General features: G+C 32.5%; 1 protein-coding gene across 1 annotated transcript; it reads left to right on the top strand.

Annotated features, from left to right (window-relative positions):
- The first annotated feature begins 5,498 nt into the window (after positions 1-5,498).
- Positions 5,499-9,561, top strand: LOC100785344 (pyruvate dehydrogenase (acetyl-transferring) kinase, mitochondrial). The gene is made up of 6 exons (XM_003546497.5): positions 5,499-6,217; positions 7,358-7,616; positions 7,722-7,902; positions 8,131-8,278; positions 8,391-8,604; positions 9,323-9,561. The coding sequence occupies exons 1-6, from the start codon at positions 5,969-5,971 to the stop codon at positions 9,379-9,381; spliced, it is 1,110 nt and encodes a 369-aa protein (XP_003546545.1). The 5' UTR covers positions 5,499-5,968; the 3' UTR covers positions 9,382-9,561.
- The last annotated feature ends 14,885 nt before the right edge of the window (positions 9,562-24,446 follow it).

Genomic DNA, 24,446 nt, shown 5'->3' with positions numbered 1-24,446 from the left:
AAATATGAGAAGATAATGAAAGAGTGAGAGTGTTAGGTTGCTTGCCCTTGTATTCGAGGTCAAGGGAATCTCCGTTAAATAAAGAAAGCAAGAAAGTGGAAAGGAGAGAATACTGAATATCTACATGATAACTATTTCTATCCACTACATGATAACTACTACTATCCACTATATTAACTACTTCTAGAATGATAACTACCCCTATGACAGATTTCCATAGCAGATCATCTTCTTCCTAACATTCCCTAGCCCATCAAAAACACCTTGTCCTCAAGGTGTTGGGTGCAGAAAACAGAACCTGGATCCCAAATGAAAGTGGGCGTAGGAATTAGTGCCTGAAGATGGTTGCGGAGATAGAGCCCTTTAGCAGCAAAGAGAATGGCAAAGAGGAGGAGAAAGGGGTGGTGGAGATTTGTGTCCCTGACCGTGGTGGCACACATAAAAGAAAGGGAGAAGCAGATGTCGAAGGGAAGGATGCCGCGGGATTTTGTGTGGGACCGGTTACTGGCGGCCGGGAGGGGGTTGGAGGAGAGTGCGTGGTGCTTGTTAACGGGAAGGTGGGAAGTTGCCATGGGAAGGGGAGACAATGTGGTTTCTACTGTTGGTGGAGGCGGTGTGGTTTCTGCTGTTGGTGGTGGCTTAGCAGAGGAAGAAGATAGGTTGGTTACCTTAGGAAGCAGAGGCAGCATGGGTGGTGACTTTGCAGAGGCAGAAGATGGAGAGGGTTGTCTGGGTACCATGGTATTCAATATCCGAATAATGACATCAAGTTTGGAAGCCATGGATGTTTGGGCTGCAACGAGTTTGGCCATGGCGGCCTCGAGACGATCCACACAGGCGGTGGAAAGTTCGGTGTCCGCCATTGAAGAGTGGCAGGTTGGACCAATTGTTAGGTTGTATTCGAGATTAAGGGAATCTCCATCAAACAAAGAAAGCAAGAAAGCCAGAAGGAGAGAATACTGAATATATTTTTGTTTGTTTTATTCAATACAAAGGGAATTATTTATAGCCAATGATTGCACTACATGATAACTACTACTATCCACTACATGATAACTACTTCTATCCACTACATTAACTACTTCTAGGATGATAACTATCCCTATGACAGATCATCTTCTTCCTAATAGAGAGTTGATTGAAATATATAGTAAATATGTAGGAAAAAAAAAGTAAAAGTGAGGAAATGATAGAAAAAAACTAAGAGTCAATTAAGGAATAAATTATAAAGACATTTAATTGTATTTTAAATTTTCGTTACTCTTAATTTTAATTTTAATTTATTTTTTATGGCATTAAAAATACCTAATCAATTATTTTAAACGTAATGTTGTCATATTTATTTTTAAAATAAATTACCGTAAGAATTTACATTCATGTTAATCACGCTAGAAAATAGTAATGTAACAACATTTGGACATTAAGTAAATTAACCGTAAATTAATCATAAATTTATTATAATTACATAATAAATAAATATTTCAATCAAATTAATTTATTTTGAGAATGTTAGATGTAATTTATTTATTTCAAAATAATCTATTTTATAAAACACAGGAGGAAGTCACATGTCAATTTTCTTTTTTTGGAAACATTTTCATATGTATTATTATTATTATTATTATTATTATTATTATTATTATTATTATTATTATTATTATTATTATTATTATTATTAAGAAATGTGTCAATCATTATTCCATATCAATTATTATTAACATAATGCCCAAGCTGTCATATTTATTTTATAGAACTCATGAAAAATTCACGTGTCAATTTTTTATTTTTGAAAATATTTTTGTATGTTTACAATATAGATAGATTAGGAGGAGGCCCAAATATACAAGATATTTATATGTAATATTTTTTAAAAGTATGGAGGTGCATTTTTCACTTCATAATTTATACGTGGATCTGCCATGGGGATCAAAAAACTTACTAATTAATAAAAATAGAAATTCTTAAATAAATAGATAGGACATTTAATATTAAATTTTTTAAAATATTTATATTTTTAAATGATTAAAGTGTTTTTTATGAGTTTAATTTCTATGCAATAATAATTTTTACACTACCAACTAATTTAAAATCATTTTAGAAATGATTTTTAAGGTAATTATTACAATTAATATGCATAATAATTTCTGATTAATTGGTTGATAATATATATTTTTATTTTATTGATTGAATAACCTATTTTGTCCTTGGAATTGTTACGTAGCGTCAGTTTAATTCCTAAAGCTAAGGAAATTTAAAAAAAGTTTCTGAAATTACAATTTATTAATTATGTTAGTCTAACTATAACATACAATCTCCTTAAAAAAAGAAAAACTATAACATACAATGTATGTTCAAGAATAAAGGTGACAATAAATAGTTTAGTTGAGAAACTAAGATGAAATGACGGATAGCTTTAGAGATTTATTTGAAATTTTCTTAATTTCAAAAACTCATGATTACGCTTAACACTTTCAAGAATAAAAAGATGCGCGTTTTTTTATTCCTTAATTTTAATTTGTTAACACACTTTCGTTTTTCTTCTACTTTTTTACTCTTACAATGAATATTGACTCTTTATTTTAGTAAAAAGTTGTGTTTGACGTGGTTGTGATACGGCAAATAAATTCGTGGATCACACTCATATACTTGTTGGCGTGATACAGCAATTAAATACGTAGATCACACCCGTATTAATATTTGACCCATTCTGGAAAGGAAAAAGAAAACATAGAAAAGTATTGGTAATATTCCTCATGGAAAATTTTTAAACTGAATTAAGTTTTTTTTCTTCGAATAAGCTGAATTTAAGGTCCCAACGTTTGTCCTCTAAAAAAAAAAGTCCCAACGTTTAAATTGTTCAATTTAATTTGTCTGTTATGTATGCCCCACAAATATTCAGAAGGTAATGTCGTAACGATCAATATTGTAATCGTATAATATACATGATCATTAATAAGATCGTAGACGTATTGTATTTAAGTATATGTTTCTTGCTAATATAATGATGGCGATGACAAATTATTATTATTATTATTATTATTATTATTATTATTATTATTAACTTGTATCCTTTCATCAATTTAGGTATACCTTTATCAGATTAATTATTTTCAAAAGGGATTAGTTTCTATACAATAATCTCTATACAGTGTTTTATTTTAAAATAAAAAATTATAAACACATATCAAGGTAACTCTGAATAACTGGATTCAGCACTTCAATTCATGCAACTTATGCCGTTTAATTCATGAGAAGTTGATGTGCTCCTTAGCTAAAAAAGTTGAAAATATCTCCTTTGTAAATTCTTCGAGCAAGTAATTATACAACTTATACAAAAAAAAAAAAAAAAAACTATAGCACTCACCATGGCATGGTCCACATGTCTACCTAATCTCTAGATAAGTGTCAAAATGCAATAATATCTAGAAACCACAAAGACCATAAAAAAACAACTAATGACCCCTTTTGAATAAATGAAATCAATGCATAAGGATAAACTTAAACCTTTGTTTAGAGGAGCGAATAGAAAAAAAAGAAGAAAATATTAAAATAAAAATTAAATAGAAATATGAAGATTTTTTAAACTTGATATTATATCTCAACAATTATAGGGTTATATTTATTATAAAATGCGATACTTGTACTTTCTGCTAACCATAACTTAAAAGTTAAAATTACAATAAAAATATATATTCCACAATAAAAAAGTAAAAAATATTTCACTACAAAAATCTAATTCAATATCCCAAATATACTTTATTATAATGATGCATGATTGAGGTAGTCTTATCTCAACAAGAATAGGGTTGTATTCTTTTGTAAAAGAAAAAGGGTTATATTTATATTAAAAAAACTAGTATAGGAATCCCGATGCACAGGATATATAAGATTATTAATATATAATAAATTTAAATTAAATTTATTATATTTTGTATAAAGTTAAATTTATTATATAAAATATGAGTGATGTTTATATTTTTTAATTTAAATTATTTTTAAAAATTATTTATTTTATTGAGTAATGTTTATATAATTTTAAATTTTATAATCAAATTAGTTATGTTACATAAATAAATATCATATTTAATTATTTATGTACGTACACAATTTTTTATTTCAAATTATTCAATCCTTCTAAATTATTAGTCACTTAAAGTTTGGATTGGTGTTAATTAATAAGTTAAAATTTTACCATAATTAAATTAAATAAATATTATTTAATTCCATATTCAGCTGTATTTTGAATCTTCCCATTTTATTTTGTGTATATTAGGAAAAAACAGTTTTGAAAGTAAACAAAAAAAGGACCAAATAATATCATTGTTCTCAAGCTTCACACAACATGATTTAAAATATATACTTGAACTACTAATAAACAAAAAGAACAATGATGAAGAATATATTTATTTTATTATTTCTACTAATATATTTCTTTTAAAATATATACTTGAACAAAATTAATTTTATATTAAATTATTTACATGCATCATCGTCTATTTTTCATATTTATTTACGTATCCATCTTAAACTAATAGTCACTTAAAATCTTAGACTCATGATAATCCATCATTTAAATTATTTTCATAAATAAATGAACATTCTATGTTTAATTTCATATTTATTAAAGTATTTTCATAAGTAATCACATAATTTAAATTAATCAACTATTTTAAATTTTGGATTGATGTCAACCATTGATTAAATTATCTCCATAAGTAAAAGTACATTATGATTTAATTATATATTATATATTTAACTGCATTTTGATAATTTTCATTTAAATTGAATTATTTCTTGATGTATATTTAATATAAAAACATCTACAAAAATGATTGCATCCTTAAAAGGTTTTTGTCATGTAAATAAATATCATATTAAATTATTTTTTATACATAATTATCTATTTTTTTTATCAATTATTTTAAATTAATGATCACTTAATTGCTGGACTAATTTAAACAATAAATTAATTAATATGCAAATTATAAGAAGAAAACGACATATAAGGTTTTTGTGTTCAAATGCTTTAAAATGATGACAACTAACTGAAGGAGACTATAGTAAGTAATTGTTTTGTATATAGTATATAAATTGATGCAACATTTGTGCTTTCTTTTAACTATAACTTAAAATGATGATAAAAATCTATATTCGAATAAAAGAGTAACCATTATTTGACTTCAAAAATCCAATTCAATATCCCTAATATTCTTTAATTCTATTTTTTTTTCCGATAAAGATATTCTTTAATATTATAGTAAAATTCCCTGTTCTTATTAACTATAACAATTCAATTATGCATGATTGAGTATGATATAACAAAAATAATAATATAAAATAAATAAATAAATAAATACAATCGGAAGGAATGTTAAGGTTATGAAACCAACACAAGAAACCACGTGAATATGTTCGAAATCATATGGGGAAAAAATGAATGTGGCATTTGTTTGATGAATATTGAATATGATGAAAGAAGTAAAATTGAAAAGTGGGACCAAAACCATAGCATGCACAAGCGACCACATTTGACTTTCCCGAAACAAGGGCTTATCTTAACACGTGTCACAAACGTATCCCCCAATAAATCAGCATTGGCAGGTCTCAAAATCATCAATCCATCCGTCACCTAGTAACCAGGTTCTGCAAATTTCGCCACTTGCAGATGAAAAGTTCTAAACTTTCCCCTGGTTAAATCCTAACCCCAGTTTTCTTCCTCTCACTTTAAGCACTCCCCAATTTGACAATTTTCCCCTCTCTCCTCAAAAGGGGTGTGAGCCACTTTCTCTCTCCTCAATTGGGGTGTGAAAGTTTCTACCTTTTTTCCTTTCTATTTTTCCATTATCTATGTTAGTTTTGCATTGTGTGTTGTTTGGCTTGCAATCTTGTTGCATGCTGGTTGTTGGTGTTGGTGTCCCAATTCACTCTCAAATTTCAGGGTTCTTAGAACTAGTAGGACCTTGCGACCATGGCTGCCAAAAAGGCATGTGAGACATTCTCAAAGTCCTTGATTGAGGAAGTGCATAGATGGGGTTGCTTGAAGCAGACAGGGGTAAGTCTCAGGTACATGATGGAATTCGGGTCCAAACCCACTGACAAAAATTTGTTGATCTCTGCTCAGTTTCTTCACAAGGAACTTGCCATTAGAATTGCCAGAAGGGCCATTGAGCTTGAGAATCTTCCCTATGGTTTGTCTCAAAAACCTGCTGTTTTAAAGGTACACTTTTTACACTGCAGTGCAGAATTGTGGGTGATTTTTAACCATCAAATCGTGTGATCCATGTATCCGATCTCACCTAGAGGATAAGGCTTTGTTGTTGCTGTTGTTGCGGAATTGTGGGTGGTTGTTAATTTTGTGTTGTCCTTTGTAACAATCTAGGTTCCCTTGATTCTGTTTTCTTTGCCTTTGGGGATAATTATGATTATTTGATCTTATCTGTTATTTGGGGAAGAGAGCTTTTTTGGATGTCTTACAGTTGTTCTGGTGTTTTGTTTGTTTGTTTGTTTTTCTTTGTTGCAGCAATCCTAAGCATTAATTGAGATTTAAGAAATTGACTAACTTCTTAAAAGCTATTTTTTAATAAAATATAGTTTGTGATTAGCATTATGAAGATAATGTTGATTCCTGTCTAAGGTGGACGTCCAGTGTGTCATATTTGTGAATAATCTTGCCCTGTCAAACCATCTTTTGCAGTTGGCTTGACATATAAGCACGTGAATTTCTTTTTTGTTTTCGACGTCTGATTTATTTATTTTGTTTATATATGGTTAATTGAAATTCTGTAAACAAGACTTATTCTATTTGGTGGAGGTTAGGAATGATTTATACTTCGCAGAGGGCTCACAATGTGAACAATGCTATACTGAAATTATATTTAGAAGAATGAGAACGGAATCTCTAAATCTAACAAATTGTTCAGAGGTTCAGATATCATGTCAAAAACCAACTAATTGAAAAATTTAAGGTTTCAGGCTGATTGGTTGCGATTTATGCTTTAAAATCAAATATTGAACATTTTACCTCCCAATTGGCTATAAAAAAATGATGATTTAGTTACTATATTAAGGCAGCATTACTTCTCATTCTTCTGCTCACGTTTTATTTCTGTTACAGCAACAGTCTTCCAATTTAACTACCAAAATGAAAAACATTGTCCGGTATTAAATTCAATGATTCTTTGCAGTGGCTGTTATCAACTTATCATAGCTCCTTGGGATTGAGCTTTTAGAGCATGTTAATTTTAGTTTATGATGCTGTTGGAGTGATCTGGGTGTTGATGTGTGCTTTATGGTAATGTTAGCAACATTATAGAGAAGCAGTATTATTGATCTTTGTGCTACATTTTTGTGATTCTAGGTTAGGGATTGGTATGTGGATTCTTTCCGTGATCTCAGAGCCTTCCCCAACATCAAGAATGTGAATGATGAACAAGATTTCACTGAAATGATCAAGGCCATCAAAGTGAGGCACAACAATGTGGTACCCACAATGGCCTTGGGTGTTCAGCAATTGAAGAAACGTATGGATCCAAAGATTGTTTATGAAGATCTTGTTGAGATTCATCAGTTTCTAGACCGCTTCTACATGTCAAGGATTGGAATCCGTATGCTTATCGGTTAGCTCTGAAAACACTGCCTGCCTTACAAGACTAAGCAGTTCTTTTGCTACTATTTTTTCTATTTGAGTCTTTGTAGTGAAGTTCTTTTTCTATGGGATTTAGGGCAGCATGTTGAGTTGCACAATCCCAATCCTCCTCCCCATGTTGTGGGCTATATACATACAAAAATGTCTCCTGTGGAGGTAGCAAGGAATGCCAGTGAGGATGCACGTGCTATATGTTGTCGCGAATATGGAAGTGCCCCTGATGTGCATATTTATGGAGATCCTGATTTTACTTTTCCGTGAGTTATATAATTCTTACTTACATGAATTCACTTGCTTTTGTTTTGTTGTCATTCATTTTCATAATTATTACATGCATATGTCTGGCTCCTTGGTCTTTATTTCTTTTCCCTTTTCTTTTCACAAACTTCCATCTTATTTTCCATGTTCGGAAGGATTTATAATTATAGTTAAGAAATTGTTTCCATTTTCTTTCTTTATATAATTTCTGTATATCTGCACATCAGGTATGTTCCAGCTCACTTGCATCTTATGGTATTTGAGTTGGTTAAGAACTCACTGCGTGCCGTACAAGAGCGTTTTATGGATTCTGATAAAGTTGCACCTCCCATTAGAATAATAGTTGCTGATGGAATAGAGGATGTTACCATAAAGGTACTTGGTTGAATTTATAGTGCAATTGTTAATTTTTTACTTACCTTTTTTCTGGATTTTTCAGTGCTATTGTCAAGATGCTATAAAGCAGTTGGTTTAAATGGCATTGCAGGTCTCAGATGAGGGAGGTGGAATTGCAAGAAGTGGGTTGCCTAAAATTTTTACATATCTATATAGTACTGCGAGAAACCCATTGGATGAGCATTCGGATCTTGGAATAGGTGATAATGTGACAATGGCTGGATATGGATATGGTCTTCCTATTAGTCGTCTATATGCTCGGTATTTTGGAGGTGATCTTCAAATAATCTCTATGGAAGGATATGGTGAGTAGGCTATTACTTGTTTTCCCCTTCATTTACAACATTTTTCTGATAGATATCCTTCCACTTTTTGTAATTCTACCTACTTTAGCACTTAAAGAGTTACAACTCTTTGTATATCTTCTCCATTTAGAATTTAGGAATTTGGAGATATGGGACCTAATTGCACTTGATATCATGAAACTGTGTCAACCTTATTTTCTGGTTACATTTCATGCCCCTGAGATCGATTTGAACTTCTACAATAATGATCACTGCTTCCATTGGAGTATCAAGTGAATATTATTATTTTCTCCCATGTGTAAGGGTGTGTTTGTATTAGTGTTCAACCGAATGGACACAAATTCCTATGCAAGCTTTGTGAGAAGGGAGAGTTTGGAGTTTTTGGTTCAACATCCGTTTGGGGGCCTCCCAACAGAAAAACAAATATGCACTAAGTTAGACATTACTCATTACACATTAGAACTTTGTAAGCTTGTACATTCTGGGGCAGTTTTTTGAATTTTCTAAAGCCTACTTAGCACTTCCATACCCCAAACATTAAGAGCTACCATCTTAGAAGTAGCTTACTTGTATATCTTAATAGATATCTAATTGCATTTTATAGTGTTGGTTTGCTGTCATCTTTTATTAAACTGCTGCTCTTTACAAAATATACTTTTGCTTTCTTCAAAGTCAGCAATAAAGTTTTCTGATGCAGTCATGGGTTGTTTATTTACAGGCACTGATGCATATCTCCATTTGTCTCGTTTGGGAGATTCACAAGAACCTTTGCCCTGAAAGTACTTTTCAGTCAGAGTTACCTTAAGTAACTCACTAACATTGTGCTAAGGAAAACACTTGTTAGAATAAAAAAGTACTATTTGCTGTCAATTTTTACATTCTAATAATTTGACAGATTTCCTGTAAATATGTGGTACATAAGATTGTGCATGGTGATGCCCCCCTTCTTTGCCTTCAGATCCAGCTTTGGGAATTTGTCCTTTTTATCTTCTGAAAAAAAATGAATATGCTCTTTTATCCTATAGTATTGATGCATATGGGGGATTAAAGGTGGAGATATTCCACATGATTTTAAAATAAACAAGGTCATGCTACTGTGACTTAGCATGTGCCTTTTATTGAGTTGGGGACCAATTTTGTGTGGTTCAGCAGCAATCCAAATAAATTGCATCTAGGTCCCTCTTCAGGATCAATTTGTCACTATAACTTGTCTTCTTCCATTTACAATTTGGGCAAACATGGTCACCATTCCAACATCAGCAGGGTTATTTATTACTATGATAGCATTTGATAACAAGTGACTGTAAAATGGGCTTTTGCAAACCAAATGCATCTTAAGCAATCATCTTAATGCCTCTTTGTTTAAAATTCTTGATGCAAATGGGAAAATTGCGTTTCCTGCACTTTTTAACAGAACACACAGTAACATGGAAGTGTACACTTGCCAAACTATAAGAGAAGAAAATAATATGGAGTATTTTTTTAGTGCTTAACTTTTATAGAAGTTTTTGCTGCTATGTTTTTTTTTTTTTTGAAAACAAGTGATTTTAATTTATAGGAGAAACTTAATTTGCTTTACTTATTTTTTGCTCTTAATAGTATTTATAGAGAAATTTATCCAAATAAGATATAAGCCAACTATATTACTACAAATCATAACGAGTAAATCTATTTTAATTTATAAGACTAGATATTAGTCATTTTAGTTCTTTTATAAAAATTTTATTCTAGTTTTTCCTTGGTATGATACAAGAAATGAAATAGAAAATGACTAAAATGAAAAACATTTTGTAAAATCAAGTAAAGTTAATAATTAAGTGATTGACACTTATAATCTCCGAGACTAAAATACAAGTTGCTCGTACATCAATTGTTACCTGCTTCAAAGCTGTTTGTAATACCCATACGAATGAAATGTATCCCACGAAAACCAGTGTAGAATAATATATATTGGAGAATTTTAAGGCAGATTTTACTTGCCTATTTTTTGGCTTCAAAGGAAAAAAAATGCTAGATAGATTGTCAACCTACTTCTCTTGTTTGATACACTAATGACATGGAATCTTTATTCAGACAAAATTCAAATAATGTTAGAAATAGTAAAAATTTAGTATAAACTCCTTTCCTAGTTTATATGTTGTCTTTGAATTTTAAACTTCTTTCACTATGTCATGTGTTCAGTCTTTACACAGAAATAACATATAGTAGTTTCTTCATCATGGACATAAATATTGTCTAGATTTATTAGAAGGACGTATGTTGTATCTTAACAATTTGTCAAGATTCTTAGTGCTTCCAACAAATTTGGAAAGGTTATCTCTTAAGGATTCAATCTCTTGATGAAGTTTTGCTACATCTTGAGATTGTTCCTTGAGATCTTCATTCTTCTCAAGCTTATCATTTAAAAACTTCAGGGTTTTCTTGTAATTTTCACATTCAACCCATAAGTTATGTTTACTTTTCTCCAAGTTATCATAATCATGATGTGCTTGTGAACATTCCTTCTAGAGGTCAAACCTTTCCTCTCTAAGATAATAATGAAGCTCATTTAATTGTTTCAACTATGTTTGTAGAGATTGCATCTTGTCTTCTAAGATCTTAAAGTTCCTCATCAATGTATCATGTTCTTTTGAGACCTTATCATTTTTCAGTAGAAGCTATGATTCCTTTTCCTTCAAGGTTATCATAGATTTACTATTTTAATCAGGTTCAATTGAGAAACTGATATCTCAATGAGCCTTTTTAAGCTTGGTATGATCTTTGGAAAGGTTTTTGAAATCCTTCCTCAAGTTTTTGTATGCTTTAGACAAAATGGATGAGTTGGAAAGAAGTTCATGGTAAGAAAATTTTATAGTTTATGGGTCATCGAGATTTACCTCCTCATCTAAATCTGACTCAAATTCTTCTAAAGTTGTATTAGCCATCAAGCAAAAGTTTGCTTTTTTTTTTTTGGATTCTTCATCAATGATGTGTCATTTAGGTCTTCCCATGTGCTCATAAGCATCTTGTCTTTTGTCTTGAAGTAGTTCTTCTTGTCCTTTGTCTTATATAGAACTAGACATTTGAACTTGAAGTGTCTTGGTTTCTTACACTCGTAACAAATGATAGAGCTTTTCTCTTTGTCTTTTCTATCTCTGGATGAACTCTTGGACGTGCATTTCCAATTGGATTTGTCTCTCTTTCTCCACATCTTCCTTATCTTCTTGGATATGAAGGCTAGTTGATCATCTTTGTCTTATTCTTCTTCATCATATCCATTGTCAAAGAATGTGTCTACATTGAAGGCACACAATTTTAATAAGAAACCAATGTTAGGTCTAGATGATCCACTGACCATTGGACGACCCATCCTACTTTGAATTTTGATGATTACAAAGGTATAAATTATTGATGAACTAATGAGTTTTTGTTAAGTGAACAAGACTTACTACGTAAACGAGCTTTCTTGTTATTAAATCATATTCTACAGTTATAGTAAGTGTGCATCCACCCATAAGTGGAAAACAATTTTATTAAGATATATTCAGAGTCCAACGTGATGTTAAAATAATTGTTTCCACTTATTGTGAAAACCAGTGTTTACACACTAAGTTGTTTTTATTCACATCCACTTGACTTAAATCCCTTATATACTTCATTTTATATCTTTATAAATGATTACCAATGAAGTACAAAATGGCAATGTTAACTATAAAGGGAAGTGCACAATGTTGCTTTTTGAATTTCATATTTGTATCTCTTTATTTAACGACAATTTATAAGGGTCCTCCTAATACATGGGAGTTGGACAACTTAAGCCTCTATCAAAAGCCTGTAATTTCAAGTTGGACAACTTACTAATCTATTGGTTGAAAGAAACACAATTTTTTTCAGCCAAAACAAGAAAATCCAAAAAGTGGTAACTCCAAGATGGTGGGAGATCCTTGAATCTTCCATCATACACATTTACCCTTTGAACTTCTCTTATTCGATGATTTGCCATAGTGAAGGGGAAGCTTACTATACCAAATCAGGAATGTAGTTCTAGGGTAACATTGTAAGTCAATTCGCCATGGTGAAGGGGAACCTAGCCATAACGAATTGGACTTATAAACGATAGGCACTCTCTACTTGATAGCTTGCCATGGCGGAGGGACACCTTGCCAAGGAGAGAATGCCTTACTACATAATCAAATATGTAAAAAACCTTCTACATTAACATAACTCCTAAATTTTCAAAACTTGCAACATCCACTTCCCTCAATCCGAAAATCCAGCCAGGTCACCCAAGCCATGTGTCTTTTTTGCCCAAACCTATGTTCGCCCCATCTTGATGAGTATGTCGATGAGATAACCCTATCACTTTCATAATTCTTTTAACTTGTCACATTCTTTCATTTTTCTACTTTCTTTATATGATAAATATTAAATGCTTTAAATATTTTCAAAACATTAAATCCTCTTATTCATTTTTATACTTTTCTTTATATGATAAATATTAAATGATTTAAATATTTTCAAAACATTAAATACTTTTACTTTAATATTTTTATTAAAAAATAAAAAGATTTCAAGAAAGATTTATAAGATGACACAAAAATCACTTCCTTATTCTCTCTATTGGTATTCATCTCGCTGCTTCATTTTCCCACTTTCGCTTTCTCCATTTATCATGTTCTCTCTCATATCCATTGATTATCCATACCAACCCTCAAACTTGTTGAAATAAATGTTGCATTAGTGAGAATGGGGGCATCTTAACATAGATCCTAGAGTTTCAACACTTGCATGTTCCTCTTCTCTTGTCCCCCAAACTCCACATGGGCCATTGCAAGCCATTTGTCCTTTCGACCAAACTTTCACTCACCCTCAATCTAATGAGTGTATCTTCAAGGTTATCCTTACACTTTTATCATTCTTTTCAACTTGACTGCATATTTTATTTTCAAAATATTAAATTCTTTAATAAATATTTTCATTTTCATTTTATTCTTTCTTTATATGATAACTATTAAATACATTAAACATTTTTTAATCATAAATGCATTAAGTATATTTGATACATTAAATATACTTAGTTGTATTAAATATACTTAATGCACTTATGAATATTTAATACATTAAATGCATTTATTTTAATTAAGTAGTACAAAGATTTCAACAAAGCTTCATATAATATTTGTTACATAAATGCATCAAATATTTTTATTGCACTAAAGAAATTTATTTTTAAAGTAGTACAAAGATTTTGAGAGAGATTTATAAGATCAAGGAAGTATTACTACTTCATTCAAACCATTGCTTCATTCATTTCTTTTCTAACTTTGTTGGTTTTAGACCTGTTGCATCACTTCACTTTTTCACTTTCTCGTTTTACATATCCTAAAATCTCTATAAAACCCTCCATTTCCTTCCATTTGTGATACCGACCTCAAATTTATTGAAATAAGCATTGCAATAATAAGAGTGAAATATCTTAATATAGATCCTTGAATTTCCAAAATTTTCATGTTCCTCTTCTTCTACCCCAAAATCCATATGGATCAACTGAAGCCCCATGTCCTTTTCGTCTAGACCTTTGCCCTTTTCATCCATACCTTCGTTCACCCCTATATCTATGAGCAAGTCTACAAGGTAACCTCTTATGATTCTTTTTTAATGCTTAGGTGATTGCTACTTGCTACTCTTTCTCACTATAGTTTTTGTGTAGATCTCTTGCGGTGGTTTTCCCATATGCCATTGTTATCATCAGACTCTCTTTTGAACTAGTTGTACTATAATTACTTTTTTATGGAATTGTGGAAGAATCATTGATTCAATGCCTTCTATGAAATTTCATAAATGGGTGTTTGCATGAGTTTTGTATCTATTTAATATGTGAGAAATAAGTATTTTTCCAGGTCAAAACAAAAAGTTAAAGAAATTGTTTAACTTAATAAGTATATTCTATTTGAAATTATGTTTTATCTGTTTATTCACTTTAAAAACCTTCTCATCTTTACCGTTCCTCAAGGTTAGAAATTATTTGAGTCATACCAATTTTACAATTATTTGTTGAATTATTTTCTTCAATTATACAACCTAATTTAAACGGAATTTCAAATATATATAATTAGTATTAAATAGAACATATGATTTATATCATGTTTCATAGTTATGCAAGTGAGAGACGTATACATCCAAGTTATTTTTGTATAAATAGAAAAATATATGTTTAAGAAAATTATAAAGGAAAAACACTTTTATTTTTTGTTTTAAAATAATATCATTAATAAAGTATTTAAATGTCAAAAAAATGATTTTAAACAATATAATTCTAATAAAATTAAGCAATTTAGTTTTACATTTTTGAAAAAAAATAAAAAATTAAGTTTAAACAATACGAGTAAAATCATCAAGTCTTTACCATTTTCTTACAATACAAAATTTAAAAATTATTATCCTACTTTTTGTGGAAGCAATGCTTTCCAAGATTATTTTGATGATGCCAAAGAATCAAGTCTAGAATCAAGAGTCAAGCAAGTTCCAAGAATCAAAGAATCGTTCAATCAAAGCAAGTTTCAAAGAATCAAAGAGTCATTCAATCAAGATTCAAGATTCAAGTAAAGAATCAAGAGAAGACTCAATTAAGATAAGTATTAAAAGAGTTTTTCAAAATATTGAATATCACAAGAATTTTCAAAAAGAAAAATCTTTTACCAAAGAGTTTTACTCTCTGGTAATCGATTACCAGAAGACAGTAATCGATTACTAGTAGCCAACATTCTTTTCAAAACTGATTTACAAAGCTCTAATCGATTATAACCATGTAATCGATTACCAATGTTTTAAAACGTTAGATTTCAAAATTCAAGAGTCACAACTTGTGAAAAAACATTTTCATATCATTTCAAACTTGTGTAATTGATTACACAATACTTGTAATTGATGACCAGTATTTCTAAACGTTTTGATTTCAAATTTAAACATGAAGAGTCATATCTGTTGATGTGTAATTGATTACACTATAATGGTAATTGATTACCAGTGACTTATCTTGAAAAATAAATTATCAAAAGTCACAATTCTTAAAGTGACTTGTTTCTGAAGATTTTTTCAAAAGTCACAACTTTTAAAGTGACTAGTTTTCAAAAGAGTCACAACTTTTAAAGTGACTAGTTTTTTAAAAGAGTCACAACTTTTAAAAGTGACTAGTTTTGAAGAAATTGTCAAGAGTCATAAACTTTTAACTTGAGTCATCAAATGACTATAAATATATGACTATGACACGAATTTCAAGGAGATGCATAACAAATTTCTTTCATTCATTCGTTCATCTTTCTAAGAGTTTTTGTTCAATACTTTCTCTTTCAAGAAAAGTTCATTGGCAAAAAACTTGTGCTATTCTTCTTCTTCTTTCCTTCTCCCTCTTGACAAAAGATTTCAAAGGACTAACCGTCTGAGATATCTTCTGTTTCTTACAAAATATTTCAAAGGACTAACCGCCTAAGATATCTTTTGTATCCCCCTACAGAGAATTCAAGGGACTAACCGCCTAAGAATTCTTTGTCTTAACACATTGGAGTGTACATCCTTTGTGGTACAAGTAGAGGGTACTTACTTGGGTTGTTATACTGAGAACAAGAGAGGGTATATCTCTTGTGGATTAGTTCAAGTGGAGTGTACATCCACTTGGTTGTTCAAAGAGAACAAAGGAGGGTACATCCTTTGTGGATCTTTTCTTGTAAAGGACTTTACAAGGTTATTGGAAATCCCAAGAATTGTGGGTTGCTTGGGGACTGGATGTAGGCACAGGTTGTGGCCGAACCAGTATAAATCTTGTGTTTGTCTTCTTCTTCCCTACACTCTTTACTTTTCCGCTATGTACTTTTTATTTTCGCTTTACTTTTGTCTAAGTTATTGTTTTTGTTCTTTACTTTCTAATAACTTAGTGGTAAAGCCTAATTGAATCTAGTAACATTAAGAAGGATAAATTTTTAATTAGTAAAGACACATTAATAATTAATTCATTGCCCCCTTCTTAATTATTCTGAAGCCACTTGATCCAACACTTTTTAAGAATATGAGTTATTATAAATAAATTAAAATGTTAAAAATATGAAATATGTCATTTTACGTCATTTGATATTTATTAGGTAGTCTTATCAAACACTTTCAATTAAGTCTGCTAGCTTATCAACTAGTTTTACTAAACATAGCCTTTAATTATTTTTTAAATATGAAAAGGTCTAAGTTGTCCATTTATAACTTTCTTTTCATTTGATGAGTTAATATGCATTGCTTTATAGATTGATGTTTGTCAGACCCTAATTTCATCCGGGTATTATGCTTTTATCATTCACACATGATGTTTTAATCATTGCTAGTCGAATTACGGTGTTTGGCCTCGGTTGCAGTGCAAGGCCGAGGGGTCGTTCAGGGTTGATGTTTAATTGTCAGATTCGGAAACAAAAGCTACAAGGAAAGGGGAAAAATGGTCATTTTCTAGAAATTTCTAGACCTAAACTTGGCTAGGCCAGCATCTAGCTTGCCTGGGCCATGGGAAAGCTTCAGCCTTAAGCAACCAGCTCGCCTGGGCAAGCACTAGCTTGCCTGGCCTACCTGATACCTTCAAGCCTAAGCAACTAGCTCGCTTGGACGACCTTCCCCCTGCACCAAATGGCTTTTTCTATAAATAGCCATGCAGGGGAAAAGGTGGAGGGGTCCTGGAACTGAAGAAAATAGAGGAAAAAATGCAAAAGGAAAAGGAGAAGAAGAAAAGTAAAGCGGGGGTGCTGTAGAATTGTGACCGTCGATCATTTCCTTCATCATTTCTCTTGTTAGTCTTGCGCCCTGCGCAACGATTGGTTAGTTTCTTTTAAGGACCGGGTGTAATCTTTGTACCCTTGTGTATCCCTCTTGATATTATATATGTAATCTTTTCTACTTAAATATCACTTGAGATTGTTTTAAGGTCCAACACCTTAACAACTCTTTGTTTGCAGTTAAAATAAATCTTTTAAAAAAAACATAAAATCAATTCAACACACAAACATTCAGACTTAAAGAACTATGTAGGTCTGATTTTCTCATTGCACCTGAGGATACGTAAGAGCAAGGGCAACACCCTTGTCGATTAAAAAAAATAATATTAAATAAATTAAATTAATATAGTAAAAGAAAAGAAATTCACCACTCTTGGAAAAATAATTAATTTTGTAGTCACATTATTTTTATTTCATCCTCGATGAAAGGCTACCGTTCTTCATGACAGGCGCGTGGGGTGCTAATACCTTCCCTATGTGTAAACAACTCTTGAACCCTTCTTTTCACAATTCGCAGACCTCTTTTGGTTTTTCTAACATTTTCCTCGAATAAACGTTGGTGGCAACTACCACTCGTTTTATCCTTAGGAGACGAACGTGATTTTATCTATTTTTCTTTCTCCGTCCCGTCGTAAGGTAGGTTGTGACAGATGACGACTCCGCCGGGGAGCGTTAGAGAGTTAAGTCATTTGATCGAGTGTGCAATTTTATCGTGACCTTTTATTTATTTATTTTTCCTTTCTATTTAATCCTTGCGTTGTGCTCATGTTCATTAAAGTTTCATTCTGTTATCGTTCATTTTGCGGTTTAGCTTCGAACTCGTTTCCTTTATTCATTGTTTCGCTCATGTTTGTATATAACCTTTGCTATGTTGTTACTTCTTGGTGTGTATCTTTGTATCTATTACCTTTGTAGTTAAAAATAAATTGGGCCATTAAATCCTAAGATAGATGACATGTGCTATACTTCTTGTTTTGCAGGTGGTGTTGGGTAATTCTTAGGTTGCTCTGTTCACACATGACACCCATACTTTTTGCACAAACTTTGAGATATTAGGCCCTATACCCGGGTCTGTGTTAGCCATAGGGAGTAGAGGTCGATCTGTGATCATGCTGGGTCCCCGACTCGCTTAATAACAGTGAAGCCTCATCTAGAGTTTTCCTCTTTTAGTGATGCGTTGTCGTTGATAGTCCTTATCGCCACAGTGTATTACCTAATAGGATTATATCTCTAGAGGCCGATAAGGTTACATGAAAATACCCTTGGGAGTTGTCACTGGATAGTGGACTTTTGGATTCTTTCCATTAGGTTCCTGAATTAAGGACACGGGGCAAACTCCCCATGTCTGGTTTCCTTGATCGCATCATGCATCTCTTCATGGCATCATAATGGACATATCATTCCTGCATTTATCATTTACATATTCATGCATTTCATTTGCATAAGTCATTGCATTGTCATACATATTCATTTAACATGTTTTGTTCAGGAAATTGCATACATTTGTCATGCATAGCATAACTATGCCTTGATCATTCATCATATCTCCTCTATGATAGGTTGTTGAAATATTAGCAATAAAAAATTCTATTCCTGCGAACATAGGGTCGAACCAAGCGTAGTCTTTAAGAAATTTTTTTTATCAAGTCAAGGTCAAAGTATAGAAGTAACCAGTTTGCAAAAGTTAGGGCAGAAGATGGGGCAAATTTACATAGCTTCTTTGACTATTGCCAACATATGATTAAACTAAACTCACAAAATTAGGAACCGTTGATGTGTCCCTGTTTTATTTCTAGTTTCACTTTGACTCTGATGAGATTTAATGAAAATTAGAGTTGATTCAACCCTATGTTGTACTGAATGTCCTGTGTAAAATTCGCAATACTTCAACAACGTATTATTCACATGCATTCATGCTTGTTTGTCTTTCCATTTTGGTTTTGTTGCTCATTGCATTCTTTCCATGAAATCAAAATCGTAATCATTGTATTGTAACCAAAGAGAAAGAATGCACTATACGACACCCTTACTAAACGTGTGCCAAGGCCAAAATAATGAGTGAAATCGAAGAAGTACAGGAACAAATGAAGGACAATATGGAGGTCATGAAGGAACAAATGACAACGATGATGGAAGCAATTATGAGCATGAGGAAGATGATGGAGGATAACACTACTATAGTTGTTGTTGCGAGTAATGCTACTGAGATGGACTCGATTCACCTGATCGGTTTCAATCAAGTTAATTGTCCAGTCTCAGATGTAGTAGGTCAAGGAGGCGAGGTAGCGAAAAATGCATGTGGGCCTCATCATGTTTAGATTCAGAGCAAACATTCCTTCCCACCATATGAGTTGCCTCCTAATTATACACCGCCCATTGTTGTCAGAATATCAACAATTTTGCACTTGTACTCATTGAGAATCAACAACCCCAATTTGATCATGCACATGTCTCCCAATCCATGGGGGAAACACATGAAGTCCCCCAAGACCACACTATGGCCGGGTTCGGGGTTTATCCAGGATATACCATTGAGGGGCAAACATTTTCTGGCATCCCGATGCTAAATGCTCTCGGAATATCTCAATGTCGCCTGTTATCACAACCCTTGCATTTTGTAAGGGGACAGGGGCCTTCCACAGTACTTGAGAAGGAAATGATTGAGCATATGGAGGAGAGGCTACATGCCATTGAAGGAGGAGGAAATTATGTCTTTGCTGACATGGCAGAGTTGTGCTTGGTATCCGACGTGGTTATTCCTCCAAAGTTCAAGGCGTTAGATTTTGATAAGTACAAGGGAACCACTTGCCCAAAGAATCACATGAAAATGTATTGTAGGAAGATGGGAGCGTATGCGAAAGATGAAAAGTTATTGATGCATTTCTTCCAAGAGAGTCTTGTTGGGGTAGCTATTACCTAGCATACTAACCTGGAACCTTCCCGGGTCCATTCCTGGAAGGACCTAATGGCTACTATCATTAGGCAGTATCAATATAAATCTGATATGGCTCCAGATAGAATGCAACTATAGAATATGTGTAAGAAAGACAATGAATCTTTCAAAGAATACACTCAAAGGTGGAGAGATCTGGCAGCTCAAGTAGTGCACCCAATGATGGAGAGAGAGATAATAACAATGATAGTGGACACATTGCCAGTGTTTTACTACGAGAAGATGGTAGGTTACATGCCTTCATGTTTTACAGATTTAGTGTTTGCTGGCGAAAGGATCAAATTGGTTTGAAAAGAGGGAAATTTGATTATGCTACTACTACGAGTGGGGGAATAAGAAGGAGGGAGAAACCTATGCTGTGACTGTCGTTCCTGCATGGCCAAATTTCCCACTAGCCCCTTTAAATCCCATGTACCAATATCCTCCCCAACAATATCAATACTCAGCCAATATCAATCCTTCCCATTACTCACCACCCTACTAACCAAGAATGCCCAATCATCCATAAAGGCCACGCCTAAATTGGCCACAAAATCCACCTGCTGCACATCTAAGACCAAACACCACCCCTAATACCAATCAAAACACCAACCAGGGAAGGAACTTTCCAGAAAAGAAACCTGTAGAATTCACCCCAATCCCGATATCATATGTTGACTTACTCCCTTATCTGCTCAATAATGCAATGGTAGCCATAAGCCTAACAAAGATTCCTCAACCTCCATTTCCCATAGGATACAACTTCAATGTGGCATGTGCTTATCATGGGGGAGTTCCGAGGCATTCCATTGAACATTGTATGACCCTGAAACATAAGGTGCAAAGTTTGATCGATGCAGCCTGGCTAATATTTGAGGAAGAGAATCACTTGGTAATTCTGATGTCGTCAAGCAATACTATGCATGATGCTTAGGGAAATTTGAAGGTTGTTGTTAGATGTTTCCAATGACTCATTAGGATTTTCAGGTTTATGCTATTACTATAAACTACAGTCACAATGTTAATAATATGGATGAATTTGATGTTGTTATCTCTCTTTCTGTCACAATTGCATATTTGCTTATTTAACTTTCACTGGAATGTGGATGTATGTCGTTGGTTTGTTTTCTCAAGTGACTCACGCTCTTGAGTTAATCTCCAAGTCCACCTAATTAGAAATTGCATGATCTACACGTTTGGTGGGGGTGACGTAACTGATGAGTAAAGTTGAATAAACATCTGATTGACTGTGTTTCCAAATAAAAAATAAGAAGTATAGACATTCATGTGACCTCATCTTATCATTCTTAAAAGTTGTCTTTCTTGAGAAAAAAAAATGAGTTGTGAAGAACAAGTCATTTGACTTAATCAGTCAATTGAAAATCATTTAAATATTTATTGTCCTTTAAATATCTATGCAAAAGTTAGGGAAATAAAAAAGGAAAAAAAAATCAAGGGCGTGTTATCAAAGGTTTTGTCCCAAAATCCAATCTGTAAAAGTCTCTAGTCAAGATTTGAAATGACACATGACCATATTTCTTCATCCCAAACACTAATTTATCCCTTGCTACCCCTTCTGAGCCAAAGCATGTTTGTTTTCTTTTTTCTTTTTTTTTAAAGACAACAAAAGAGCAATACAAACAACACATGCATGAGGTTTACCAAGCTCTAGGTTGGGCAACAATGATGTTAAGAAAAAAAAGTAGAAAGAAAATCCGCCAAGGACGAGTGAAAAAAAAGAGAGACAAAAGATCTCCAAATTTTACAAAAAAGGCACAAAAATGAAAGAAAGATTAATGAATAAGACAAAAGGAGTAGAGCCCAACCCAAAAAAGTTGAAATAAATAAAAGTACAAGCAAGACTCTTAAGGTTCTTACTCAATATAACCCTTAAACACTCTTTGAGCCTCTCTGATCCTTTCTTTCATAACCCTTACCCCTGACCACATTACAAGCCCAATAAAGCCCATGTGGATCATGCAATGACTAATTTTTCTTTTAAGTTTGGATTCTGAAATGGATCCCGCACACGCTTGTGATTGTTGAAAAAAAAATATAAAAAAAAAGAGAATCCTCAACGTTTTGCACTTGCACATTTGAGAAGAAAACTCATTTGACCAGGAGCTCATGGAAAATGCCCAAAGACAATTGTGATAGTAGGATACATCTGATGTTAGTCGCTCATGCAGACTCCTTAGGATTCCTTTTCAACAACTTTATGTTGTTGCCTCACAATATTAGGAATCAAATTTCAATTAAAACTAAAAGGTGGCCACCAATGTTATTAGTGTTTGACCAGCAAGGTCATCCTTTTGGGAAGGAGTTCATTCACTGGTTAACTGATGAAGAGAAAGATTCAGCCCATGTTCATGGGTCGATTAACTGTGCCAAAGTTAAGTCATACCTTGAGTAAGTTGGACCATCTATGCCCTTTGGGTTTCAATAATTATTGTTGTCAATGGCTTTATACTCCAAATATTGACCCATCACACATTACATTTGGATAGTTCATTCTTGCAATCCTAATCAAATGCCTCTACTCGTAATCTACATGCAAATTTTCCTACTTGGTTCCAGGAACAAGTATATATGTTATAGTTTATTTTATTTTGCTATTATATGGTAAATAAAATATAACTATTCATACTATTTATATTTGTAGGTTACAAATGAGCCTATAAATGTGAGAAACCAACACTTAAGGGATTTATCGTATGTTCCTATGAGTTACATTAAAGAATGACACACATACTTTGTTAATGGGTACAAATTCCATACCCAAGCATGGACTGAGGGGAAGAAAATAATAAATAGTGGGGTTCACGTGAAGGGCCTTACAGAAGGAGGCACAAATGATTTTTATAGGGTCATTCAACATTTATATAAGCTAGAGTATAATACTACAAGTTATCCTAAGCGTGTAGTATTATTTTACTGTCACTGGTTTGATCCAACAAGTAGAGAAACAATAGTTGATTCTAAATATAACACTGGAAATTAAAATTAATAAAAGATATAATTTGTTTGACCCATTCATCACTGCACATAATGTAAGGCAAGTGTATTATGTGCCATATCCAACAAGAAGGGACAAGCGTGGTTGGTGTGTTGCAATTAAAACGAAGCCAAGCAGTTATATAGAATCCGATCATGCACAAGATGATGTGCCTTACCAAATAGAGGAAATGCCACATGTCAATAAAGTCATTGCCCTTGAAAGTATTCCTGGATTGCAATATTTAAGAGGTGGTGTTGAAGAAATAGACCATGCTAATTTGTTGAAAAATGAAGAAAAATCAAATAATTTGAATGAAGAATAAAACAATATTGAACAAGACAATGAAGGAGAATTAAAAGATGTCTTTGAAGTTTACAATTCTGAAGAGGATTAGACATTGATGCTTGTTAGTCAATTATAATGTTTGTTATTAGTGACATCTTTGTTTTGTTGTAATACTCGAACACTTTGTTAATGTATTTTATTTTTGGTGTGAAATGGAAGTCTGTTAGTTATCTAATTTTCATTCATCCCAATATTTTATTGAAGGTCATGTTTGGAAAAATTTGTTATCACATTTGAATGCTCCTGGGTATCGTTCCAAGTGCACAAGCAAAAAAAAAAAAAGATCGAACATCTGTAAAGGGTGGGTGAAGGTGATGAATCAATTATACAAATGATTCAAATAGAGATCTTAAAGATGGAGAAGTATTATAATACATATTTCTTTGTACTTTTTTAATTTACCACTTAGTGTTTATTTTATAATGTTTGTTAATAGTCAAAGGAGCTTGGTTGATTTGCATAAGTAGATAAGGTCTTTCAACAAACTCATTTACAAAACGATACTGGTCAATTTTTCGATGATAGATCTAGGCAGACACATGTGAAACCATTATCTTGCATATTTTTTATTCTTTAAAATGTTGATTATATTTCTGAAATAATAATTGTTTATGAATGACAGGAAGAATTTGAGGCTAGACTATCTTAAGCTAGGTCTGATGCCGCATCAAGTATTGGTGAATCACAACTCACTCCTTTAGACACTGCTGAAGAACAAAGACTTAGGAGTTGGTGTTGGGTTGTAGTTGCGGGACCAAAGCATAAGGGATGCATTTATGGTACT

The sequence above is a fragment of the Glycine max genome, chromosome 15 (assembly GCF_000004515.6).
Source record: "Glycine max cultivar Williams 82 chromosome 15, Glycine_max_v4.0, whole genome shotgun sequence".
NCBI classification, from domain to species: Eukaryota; Viridiplantae; Streptophyta; class Magnoliopsida; order Fabales; family Fabaceae; genus Glycine; species Glycine max.
The sequence above is the reverse complement of the archived record's forward strand: the minus strand, read 5'-3'. Positions and strand labels throughout refer to the sequence as shown.